The sequence below is a fragment of the Taudactylus pleione genome, unplaced genomic scaffold, assembly GCF_031769625.1.
Source record: "Taudactylus pleione unplaced genomic scaffold, aTauple2 ptg000032l, whole genome shotgun sequence".
In the NCBI taxonomy this organism is placed as follows: Eukaryota; Metazoa; Chordata; class Amphibia; order Anura; family Myobatrachidae; genus Taudactylus; species Taudactylus pleione.
The window spans coordinates 2,580,967-2,593,785 of NW_028284434.1; the positions used below are offsets into that span (position 1 = coordinate 2,580,967).

General features: G+C 42.5%; 1 protein-coding gene across 1 annotated transcript in view; it reads right to left on the minus strand.

The window, feature by feature from the left end:
• The window catches only part of LOC148538911 (uromodulin-like), a 199,765-nt gene that overhangs the window by 44,859 nt on the left and 142,087 nt on the right, over positions 1–12,819 (minus strand). The window contains exons 11-12 of the mRNA XM_088451930.1: positions 11,061–11,165; positions 5,956–6,164 (exon numbers count right to left, since the gene is read on the minus strand). Coding sequence (XP_088308056.1) covers positions 5,956–6,164; positions 11,061–11,165 — 314 coding nt within the window. The remainder of the gene's footprint in view (positions 1–5,955; positions 6,165–11,060; positions 11,166–12,819) is intronic.

The following is a 12,819-nucleotide window of genomic DNA, read 5'->3' on the forward strand; positions in this document are numbered from 1 at the left end:
TTCCCCACTGCGCATGCGCACGATGGAGGGAGCTCCGTTGTGCGCATGCGCGAGACCCAACGAGCGTCGGACTTTCCATCGCTCGGGGTCTCGCAGCAAAGGGGGCGTGCAGTCGATGTTGATTGACAGCACGCCCCCTTTGGTGGGCGTGCCGGGGGCGTGCCTGCCAGACAGAGGCGTTCCCAAGGGAACGCCTACCATCTGGAGCCAGCCCCACTGACATCACTAGTGATGTCAGTGGGAGTGATTTTGGCTCTGATAGAGCCAAAATCACTCCTGGGCTTGCGGCTGGGAGACCCGACCGCAGGGTCTCCTTCGCAAGTCCGATGGTCGCGATGGTCAAGACCATCGCGACCATCTTTTTGGACGCTCGTATATGCTGTGGGTGGTGACCCAAAGCTATATGAGCGTCCAGGTGGACGCTCCATTTTCATGGAGGAGGGCCCTGATTCAGAGCAAGCGCTCTGCTCAGAGCATTCAGCTCTGAATCAGGCCCTCTGTTTGCTCACTGTAAGAATTTGTCACATTACTTGATAATATTTGTGCTGTCTCTCTGGTTTCACAAATATTTAAAATCATAATGTACTGTATCTGTGCCAATATCAGTTTATCTCTTAGAAATACTTTCTTTCTGCCTTAATTATTTCCCAAGCCTGTCATCTGTCTTCTAATATAGTTTACTTTAATATTCCATTTCTTCCCCACTAAATTTCCATTTTTCGTTCACTCAATTATAACCTTTTGTAATTGCAGATACACCTTCTTCCACTGTACTTTTACTTGCTTCTCTGCAAATCTCCTGCACTTTCTCTCACATTCATACTTTATTCCTTCCTCTAGATTTCCTCCCCAAACTCAACCCAGCCACATCATGACTATGTTTTCATCCAATACCTCCTCCACTTAGCGTCTACCTGATCCTCTGCTTTACCCCCTCTTTCCACCTTTATCATTTCCCCCCTAATCTCCTCCACCTCCTCCTTTCTTTATCTCCCCTCCTCTGTCTGCCTCCCTCTCCTCTCCCATTACTCAACATTTGTTCTATTTTACCCCACCTTTGTCCTACTACCCCAGCGCTAATCTTTCCTCCAAGCCTCCTCTCCATGCCATGTCACCCCACTTCCAACCACATCTCATTAAACTCCTTCCCTGCCCACCACCTTCAGGTTCCCTTCCCAACACTGGTGCTCGCACAATCTCTCCACTACATTCATCTCGGTCACCCAAATTAATCTCACCTTCTCGTCACAGCAACCCTGATAATCTCATTCACATCTCTCCCATAAACATTGTCCCTCTATCTTGTGCCCTCTGGAATGCTCAGACTAACAAATATCTAGTCGCACAAGAATAGCTCCTAAAGAGGAGAAAAGACCCTCACATTTATATTTTCCAAAAATCAAAATCATCAAATGAGGGGTGCTACCAAGGACATCTACAATATAGTTGCCAAAAAAGAAGAGAAAAGGAATGAAATGTCCCTGTTGGTGCACATAATTGAATATTAAAATGTAACTTTTATTAATGAATATTAAGAAGAGCAGCGAAAATGGATTAAAAAATATAGAGGTGAATATGAAATAAAGAAATGTGATTAAAAAAGCGGCACATGAGTACCCCCTAAATCTACGTCACAATGTGATAGTAGGTTATACTATCCAACATGTATCACATACAATTAGAGTATCTGATTATACAAGTATGTATATGATAGTCACAAATAAGGCTATCAAGGAAAATATTCACTATTATTAAACTTGCATTGAATCACAAGGAATGCCAGATCAGTCTGTAATAACCTGGTTCCCACCCATGACCTTTTCATTTCCAAAAACTTGCATCTCCTAACCATTACTGAAATCTGGATTTCACACTCTGACACCACTTCCCCTGCAGCTCTTTCTTCAGGGAGCCTCACCTTCTCTCACACCCCACAGCCTGAGGGTTGCCATGGTGGTGGTGTGGGGGTCCTTCTATCCCCAGGTTACTCCTACCAACTCCTACCCTCTGAACCATTCCTTACATTCACTACATTTGAGATTCATGCTATACACCTCTTCCAACCAGTAAACCTGCGAGTAGCTGTCATTTACCATCCCCCTGGCCATCTCTAAGTTCCTTGACAACTTTGCTTCCTGGCTCCCTCACTTTCTCTCCTCTGACCTCCCCTCCATTATCCTTGGTGACTTCAATATTCCAATTGATATTCCCACAGAATCTTCTGCCTCCAAACTCCTTACCCTCACATCTTCATTTGGTCTTTCCCAATCAATGGACCTCCTTGATCTAGTCCTTCCCAACTCCCCATTTCCCCTCTCTGACAATCAGCTTCTCTCTTTTAACCTATCTCTCTCCTTTCTCTTCTCTACCTCCTAAAGCCACCATCACTAAGCGTAACACTGAGGCTATCAATGCCATTTCTTTATCTTCCCTGCTTGACTCGATTCTCTCCCCTATTCTCTCTCCTGCCCTGAACAAGCGGCTTCCATATACAATGCCTTCCATTACTTCTGCTCTGGACTCTGTTGATCCGGCAATCAGTACTCACCCTCGCAGATCCACACTAAAACCTTGGCATTCCAAATCCACCAGATATCTGCAAAAGTGTTCAAGAACCGTCGAGCGACAGTGGAGAAGATCGCGCTCTAAGGCAGATTTTCTCTACTTCAAATTTATGCTCTCATCCTACAGTGCTGCCCTTTCCTTCTCTTAACAGTCCTATTTCAAGAACATAATCTCTTTCCAGTCTTCAAATCCCCAGCATCTCTTCATCACCTTCAACTCCTTCCTCTGTCCACCCCCTCCTCGTCTCTCCTCCTTACTCACTGCCCTTGACTTTGGTACCTGTTTTATATCTAAAATTGATTCCATATGTCAGTTTATCATATCCCACCAGCCCCCTTGCTCTTTACCTCATACTTTCCTGGAACACCCATCTCCATCCATTTCACCAACTCTGACATCCTTCTCCCCTGTATCTGGAGTGGAAGTCATGGCTCTCATCCGGTCCTCCCCTCCTTCCACCTCCCCCCTTGACCCTACCCCTTCACGTCTCCTCCACTACCTCTCTCCTTGTGCCTGTTCCCATCTTGCCCACCTACTCAATCTCTCCCTCTCATCTGGCACTTTTCCTTCTGCATTCAAACATGCCCTTTTCTCCCCCATTCTTGAAAAACCTACCCTTGATCCTAACACTCTCTCCAACTACCATCCCATCTCTCTCCTCCCTTTTGCCTCCAAGTTCCTTGAGCGTATTGTCTACCTTACCACCTTTCTCTCCTCCCACTCCCTCCTTTATCCTTTTCAGTCTGGCTTCTGTTCTCTCCACTCCACTGAAACTGCCCTCAAAAGTCAGCAATGACCTCCTTGCTGCCAAATCCAAGGGCCAATACTCTCTGCTTATTCTCCTTGACCTCTCTGCTGCCATTGACACTGTTGACCACCCTCTCCTGCTGCAAATACTTCACTCCCTTGGTCTACATGACACTTCTCTCTCCTGGCTGTCCTTCTACCTCTCTGACTGGTCCTTCTCTGTCTCTTCTCATGACTTCTCTTCCCCACCAAAGCCTCTTACAGTAGGTGGTCCCCAAGGTTATGTTCTTGGACCTCTACTATTCTACCTCTATATGTCCTCTCTAGGTGAACTCATAAGCTCTTTTGACCTCCATTATAATCTCTATGCTGATGATACTCAGACCTTTCCTCCCCTGACCTCTCCCCATCTCTCCTCACCCGTATCTCCAACTGTCTCTCTGCTATTTCTTCCTGGATATCCAAGTGATTTCTTAAACTTAATATGTCTAAGACTGAGCTAATCATTTCCCACCCTCAAACATAACCTCACTTCCCACTATTTATTTAACAATTGATGGCACAACTATCTCTTCTAGCCCCAAAGTGCACTGTCTTGGAGTTATCCTGGACTCCTCCCTCTCCTACAAACCACATATCCAGAGCATCTCACAGTCCTGTCATTTCCATCTCAAAAATATTTCTAAGATTATACCCTTTCTCAATCAGGATGCCACCAAAACCCTCATACACTCACTGGTCATATCCAGATTGGACTACTATAACCTCCTCCTATCTGGCCTCCCCAACTCCCATCTCTCTCCTCTCCAGTCTGTCCTCAATGTTGCTGCTCGACTCATCTTCCTCTCCAAATGCTCTACATCTGCCACCTCTCTCCTACAAGCCCTCCAATGGCTCCCCTTCCCTTTTAGAACCCAATTCAAGATTCTCATACTCGCTTACAAAGTCCTCACCCATTCCTCTCCCATTTATATCTCTGACCTCATCTCCCTCCACTCTCCTGTCCGCCTTCTTTGTTCAACTAATGCACGCTGCCTCTCATGCCAACTGATTACTTCCTCCCACTCCTGCCTCCAAGATTTTGCCCATGCTGCTCCCAACCTTTGGAACTCTCTCCCTCTCAGACTCTCCTCCTCTTTACAATCCTTCAAAATGGGCTCTCAAGACCCACTACTTCATTAAAGCCTTCCAGCTCCCATCCTAATTTGCTGCAACACGCTCCTTCCTCCCTGTTTACCACATCTGTGCAACACCTGTTTATCTACCCCTCCCCTTTAGAATGTAAGCTCTTACGAGCAGGGCCGCTACCCTCTTATACTTCTCCTTACTTTACTTTCATCTACTTCTTACACCCCACCAGGGCACCTAACACTTGGTTGCTTATGCTCTGTTGCATATCTAGGTGTTATGTTCACTAATGTAGAAATGTATATTATCCATGTCCTTGTCCTATATTGTATTGTACTGTAAGTCACTTGTAAAATTATCTGTTTATGTACTTTGTAAGGTGCTGCGGAACACTTGTGGCGCCATATAAGTAAAATATTAATAATAATGATTGACTTGTGGGCGGAGCCAAATTTAAACAAGCAGGAAGCAGCCACTTGTTGACCGGCGATGGGAAAGTGCCAGACAGGTGCCGAAGTGAAGTGCCAGTATGACATACCATTTGATACCGGCACACTTCAAGCACTGTATATATATATATATATATATATATATATATATATATATATATATATGATACAAAGCGACAGGCCGGCACTCCAAAATGTTCTATATATATATATATATATATATATATAATTATATATATATATATATATATATATATATCAAAAGGTCAAAAACAAGTGCCTTATAGTGTAATTAATTCAGTTTCATTGAAGAGAAAAAAAAGGTAATTATTATGCGTACCATATAGGTTAAAAAATCATGCATGTAGTAGTTTACTTTACATCAGCCTGTGGTACACACCAACACTATTGTCACGCCCATTTTATAAATTGTAGACAAGAAAAGCTGGGCCACTTGCTCTTGTTTGCCCCCCCCAGGCTGAAAGTTGCCAGCCAGCCCCTGACTGCGATGCATAAGCATGTGCAGATCACAAAATCGTCAGGCTGCGTGAGACCGCAGCCTAATGAATGGGTCTGAATCAGGCCCATAGTGTACAAATGAAATATAATTGTCTGTGTCCACTCGTGTTAGAAAAAGTACTTAAGTACCTACAGGCCTACTCTTCCAGAAGTTCCTGGTGAATCGTGTTGTTATGGCCTCACCACCTACAGCTCAATGATGCATTGGACAGTATTGGATGAGCCTTGAATTTTGCAAATTTAGTCATTACACCTCAGCATTTGCCCTATGGGAACTTTCTCTGTAATATATTCTAAAAGAAGTTCAAAAAATTTGCAAATTTGCTTAAGTAAGTTCTTTTTTTATTTTTTAAATCAGATAAAAGTGATTTAGTTATTAGAGATACGTAACAGTAATGTTTGGAGGTAATTGTCACAGTGATGGTGGTAGCAAGTGGGGCTGGGATGACACAAAACAAGGGTACTAGAGGGACACAAAATGAAGACCTTATGTTGAATGTGCTTTGGTAATCATATAAGTTTATTGAAATCCATGGGAATCACTTACCACCAACTCATTTCCACACACTCCATTTTTTAAGATGGATACCACAGATATTGTATTTGTCATGTTGAAATCAGAAAATCCTACACAGCTCTTGTCTCTCAGGTGCACATTTTTGGTGTTCAAATTGAACTGTTTTAGTTGACACTCCTTGAAGGAAGCTTGTATTTCCTGACTACCACATATTAGCTGAGGGCGCAGGTCTTGTACAGCTAGAAAAAGGAAGCACAATATTGTGAGGCCATTTTAAAATTGTATTTCTGACAACTTTTCTCCCAATAGGAATACTTAGCATTCTTTGTTTCTTACACTCTGCAAGGCATAATGAAATCAAAATAAAATCCTTTCCATTTTTATGTAACTCTTTGTATAATAAAATAGAACTGGGTTTGCTGAGTGTAGCGCAATGTGTACAGGACTAAAACATAAAACAAAAAATAAGTTAAAAGAACATGTACATTGGGCATTGTATATACTGATTCAGTGACAGAGAGATATTTTGAATTATGCTTCCTCATACCTAATGCATCTTCCAAAGAACAGGTGAGTGAAAGAAAAAATAAGATGTGCTGACTGTCAAATGAATGTAAGCACTGAAGCTCACCTTCTAGCAATAACATCAACAACATTTTAGATTAGTTCCTCTTTCACATGATTCCTTACCCTCTATCTACTCCCCACTCCACCCATTTCCTAAACGCACCATATATTAAATACTAGCTGAAGTACCCAGTATTGCCTAGATTTAGTTGTTGAAGGTAGGCATCACACACCAAGTGCCACCCCTCTGTGATGTTTTCATCCAAATCCATCCAATGGAAGGCCCTGAAAAGGCTCCCCGTGACAAAGATCTGCCCAACATACACCAAAGGGAGGTGCGACTGGGACCTAAACTTCAAGTTATTAAGTTAGGCATCTCAGACCAATTGGCAGGCACTCCAGATCTATTGCCACCCCTCTGTGAAGTTTTCATCCAAATCCATCCATTGGAAGGCCCAGAACAGTCTCCTTGGGTTAAAGTTCTGCCCAGCATACACCAACAGGAGGTCCAATGGGGACCTCATTTTCAAGTTATTAAGTTTGGCATTCCAGAACAACTATAAGGCATTTCAGGCCAATTGCCACCCCTCTGTGAAGTTTTCATCTGAATCCATCCAGTGGAAGGCTCAGAACAGGCTCCCTGGTTCAACATTTTTCCCAGCATACACCAACAGGAGGTCCACTGGGATATCAACCCCCTAGTATGTCTTCTGGGATCCAATGTTACCACTCTGTGAAGTTTTCATCTAAATTATGTGATATTGTCCAAATCCATCCAGTGGAAGCCCCAGAGCAGGCTCCCTGGGTCAAAGTTATGCCTGTCACACTCTGCCGCAAGATCCAACTGGGACCCCAACAACTCCAGTAGGCATCCTAGACAAATTGCCAACCCACTGTGAAGTTTTCATCCAAATACATCCAGTGGAAGGGCCAGAATAGGCTCCCTGGGTCAAAGTTCTGTCGAGTGTCCCCAGTTCAAGTTCTGCCCAGTGTACACCAATGGGAGTTCTGACAAGGACCTCAACCTCCTATTATGTCTTCTTGGATCCAATGTTACCACTCTGTGAAGTTTTCATCCAAATTCATCAATCGGAAGGCTCAGAACAGGCTGTCCGAATCAAAGTTCTGCCCAGCATACACCAATGGGAGGTCTGACTGGGACTGTAAAACCCCCTTAAACTTGGCCAGAATCCAACTGGGTCACCTTGCATTGATTTCATCTCAATCGGTGCAAGGGTGTATGAATGTATAACCAGACAGTCAACAATCAAACAAACGAACAAACAGATCCATTAATTTTATATATAAGTTCTGTGGTAGCAACCATTCGAGTTCTGCCAAAGTGTACATCTCTTCACTTGATGAGGTGTCATCAGACGAATGCAACTGTATGCATAGAGAATTATAACAGAAGGGCAGCACAGGCAAGGTGTTATCACTTCACGTCATAGTATTGGTTTAAGTATTTTCTAGAAACAAGGGAAATGGCAACATTTTTATTTTTACTAGTAAATGGACCCAGCTTCTGCTGGGTCACCTCAGACACCCCAGCTCTGCACTCTGCAGTGCCCCCTTCTTCAGTTGAGCTCTCTGTGCAGGTGTGTATGTGTGAACTGTCATTAGGCAGCTAGGGAAGGAAAAAGTACAGCCCTCCTATCTGAGGCTGCTGCTGCTTAGCTCTGCACAGAGCCAGGCTGTCCCAGCTGTCAGGATTCCGTTGCTCAGAATGTCGACAATGGAATCCTGACACCAGTCAGAAGCCAGGTATCCAGACTGCCGACATCCCGAAAGTAAGTTTTTGGGTTAGGGGGGAGGGAACCCCATAAATCTGTAGGACTCTGGTTGTAGAGGTGGCAGGTAGAAAGCTTACAAAATGTCTATCTTAGCCAGAAGGGCAATAGGACCAGAAGAACAATTCAAGTATAAAGCTGTAGCAAAAGATTGCTAAGTAACATGGCACAATTCCATAGGAATTAACTGAATGACCCACAGGGTAAAACATGCTGAATCAACCAATATTTACCAGTGCAATTAAAAGGGGGTTACTAAATCAACTCTTATGAGTCACAGCTCATGCATACCTAATATAGGACTTCAATACAAAAACCTTAACATATCTCAACTAGGGATATGGTTAATATTCCAGCACTTATAAAGCCGGCGCCAAGATCCCAACATGTCAGAATCTGACCACCGGCATACCAGAGGTAAGTAACAGGGTTAGGGGGAGTTTTAGAGTAAGACTGGGGGTAGAGTTAGGTTTAGGCTGCATGGGAGGAGGTTTAGGTTTGGGCTATGGGGAGTTACATTTAGGTTGCGGGGCTGGAGAGTTAGGGGTAGGGGAAGGGTAGCATACTTACCTCCTTCTGTTGGGATTATCACCCAGTCAGGATTCCGGCATTGAGATTCTGACCACCGTGACCCTGAGTGCCTGCATCCCATACCCAATGCCTAATTTGTTTCACACTTACTGCATATGGAGAGAGCAGTCTGGGAAGAGAGATAGAGAGAGAAGGGATAGGCTATGGGGTGAGAGGGAGGGGTGATGGGCAGCTATGGACTGGGGAGTGAGATAGAGGCAAATTGGGTTTGAAGAGAGAAGGGGGGCAGACATTTTTAATATACAGTAATTTTACATATAATTAAAATTACCAGTTGCCCACTGTCAGTATTGGGAGGTTAGGGGATGTAACCCAGAGCTGAGTTATTGGGAATGCTGATGCCAATCCCTAGTACTAGTACCCATCTGATATAATGACAGGCTTTTTCATGTACTGCTCACCTTTACCCCCAGTACTCTCCTCTTCCATCTCCTCACACATTAAGTAATGCTGCCTGTGCAGTCACTTCAGCCTTAGCCCAGAATGATAATTTCCACACTTCAACCAATATCTCACTCATCTTGGTCCCCACCTCCATCCTCCTATATACTGTACCTATTTCTCACTCTCCTCATGCATGGGTGCCCTGCACTGTGCCATTACCCGCCGTTACACCTACCCCTTAACACCAATATCTTTTACAGTTAAAATGTGCCCTCTATAATCTCATTGTGGCCGTTACAGGATATTTACAAAATTTTGTTCTGTTTCACCCTCCAAGAGGAAGACAGAGAAAATCCTTTAGTACTGTACATGTTGAGAAGTGATATGTACAGGGATTTTCTCTGTTTTTTGTTATGCCATTTTATCTGTACAGCAGTTCATCTAACCATCGATATGATGTGCTCATGTGCTGCACTTAATTAAAAACAAGTCCCAGTTCGAAAAGAAAATATAAATTGTGATTTAATCATATTAAAATATACAAATAATAATAATATAACTAATAAGCTGTAAAAGTAGATTGAGGAGATAATAATAATAATAATAATAATAATAATAATAATAATAATAATAATAATAATAATAATAATAATTTAACAACTGCACTTACATTTTATGTTTGAGCATCTAGCAATACTGTTTTAACTAAGCTAAATTGTATGTTTTTATTGTTCATCTATGTGTTTGTAGTGTACTGCATATCCTTTATATATGCATTTATTTTATCCTATTAAATATCTTTGTCTGATTAAGAGAAGCCATCTTCTTATTCACATACCGACAAGCTGCATTATTATTATTATTATTATTATTATTATTATTATTATTAATATCCCACGTTTGCTCTACCTTAGTCACAAATGTGCCTCTTGGAGGGACTGGACTTGGGCAAAAGCATATAGTTCACACCCATTAATGCAAATTAGTTTAAGTGCTACAACTGAGATTCAAATGCAAGATTACATTTGTAGACAGCGATGAGATTTCACTAATGCACTGTAGCTTCTAAGTTTAGAGCAGCATTTTTTTTTAAAGGCAAAACCAGATTGGTTTCGCCTTAAATAAATCGCCACTTTAAATCTAGTCGTTACATCACTGTTATTAACAAGAAGCAAACCTCAACTAATGCCTTGGGCACAGTAATACCTTATAGAAGCTCTGATCATTTCTACATTAGCCAGAACAATACTACCAGCCTTTGACAAAGCATTGTAATACCTAAAACTATGTTCTGTGAGCCTGATGCGCAGTGCACGTGTGCGACTGTACCACTGCGATCGCACAGACCACATAGAGCCATCGCAGACTGATCGACAGGCAGTGAGTGTTTTGGGGTGGTGACTGGGGGGGGGGGTGGGCAGCGAAACACTGTTTGAATGCTGTTGCATGGGCGTGCATAAATTAGCCATTGTGATTGCATACACAACTTATAAGTAAGAGTACTTTCTGCGTGCAACGAGGTTAGCAATTTCTAAGTGAGGTCAGGGCTGCTGTAATTCTGCGTGAGGGGCAGATGTTACTCAAAGGTATACTGATGTATACCCAGAACTACAAGGTATTACGGATGCGAGATAGAGGTAGTCGGCGTCTCTATGCTGCCTGTGCCGACGGCATTGCGATTGCATTCATTAGCCTATTTACACAGCAGACCTGCGTGTGATTGCGGAGCTGCCAACGCAATTGAGATCCTTAATGATTCAGACCCTACTGTATGTCCTTTACAGTAAATGCATTTGAACATACCAGATACATCATCAGTACTTTTGCAGTAGCATTTGTATCGTCCGTCAACCAATTTCAACTCTTCATCATCAGCACATGAGCTAGAATCTGTCACTATGGCTGGATCTGAAAGGAAATATTGTATCATTATATTTATTTAATAAAAATAAAAAAACAGACACATAACTGAATCACAAACTAAAATTGCCACTTAGATTTGACTGTTTCAATGATCTGGTACAGAACAAATGGAAAATAAAAGAATAAGAAAAATTTAACAGTAAATGATACTGTTCCATCCATGTGTTCTATTTATACAGTACATGATCATTGATTTTGCCAGCACAAATACAACAGGGAAAACATGAAATGTAAAAGTGTAGTATAGTTTTGACCCAGACATTTGGACTGAAGCATAATTGAATGTGTGCCTGTTTGTAGTGTGTATGTTGCATGTTTTCGCACAGCACATGCTACAGAACTGATCTCTAATTGGGACTGAAGATGTAAATCTAGTATTTTGCATAGAAACCAGCATACGGTACCTCCCAATTCTCTCCATTGTAACAGGCCAGTCACGTTTTGCTGGCTGCAAAAGGGGCAGACTTTTGGCCACAAATGTAAGTTTTTCTCTGATTATTAGTACGGTAGTTACTTTTAATTATATATTTTTTGTTAATGAAATAAATCAAAATAAATCATAAATCTGTGCTGGAGGTTTATGCATACTTATTTACTTTGTATACAGTATATCACCTCTGGGAGGGACCAGAGAGAGGTCCAAGTGATACACGGGGGACATGGTAGGCTGCAATTTGCATCATCATATTCCCAATTCCACAGTGCCACAAATTGAGCCATCACACAGTTGGGAGCAGAGCGCTAATGATGTAACTCAAGGAACGTCCCGAAATTCAGGAGTCTCCTAAACATTCTGGGAGAGTAGGCAAGTATGGGTTTGTGCCTGTCTGTAACATCGGGGTTGGAGCCAAGTATAGGGCACATGATGAGACATGTACATTCTTGGGTTTATTGTGCGTGGAATAACCTCTGGCAGCAGAATTTGCAGAGAAACAGAGAAATATTAGTAAATACAGTTTGCGAACAACTGAGGATTAGTGACATGATTGTGAATCAGATACAAGTGGAAATGGAGACAGATATTGTGGATTTCAGCATATGGCACATGCGACACAGTAAGAAATCGGTGAGTGCATTTGGATCGGATAATACATACACACACCTATATAGGGCCTGATTCAGAGATGAGGCAATGGTGAGGTTTGCTCAGTTTGAGTAATTATCGGTAATCTGCTCATGCATCTAGTTTTTCGTTGTTTTTGCTTGCAGTGAGGGTTCATTTACAGAATGATTGACAGGCAGGGACCATTTGTGAGTGGTAACGGGAAGGTGATGACTTAAACACAGTCATGTCGTGGCTGTTTGTGGGGCATGTCTGTGCCTGCGACTGCAATTCTGTGTGCAGTAAAAATGGCTCTAGTGTCTCCCATGGTCATTCTGCATGACCATATGGTTATTCAGAAGTCTGATAATTGACTGATCTGTGAACGAGCTGTGTATTTGTATTTGTACACAGGCGCCTCTGGAGCCAATGGTGGATGTCTCAATAAAAACCCGGCAGCTGCAACATTTGCATACTTTGCACAGCAGCTGCATGCAAATTTGCAGCTGCTTCAGGATTATCTTACAGTATTTGTTGAATCAGGTCCATGGTTCATTAGTGCGTCTAGATTGATCCATCCTTCATTGGACCACACTT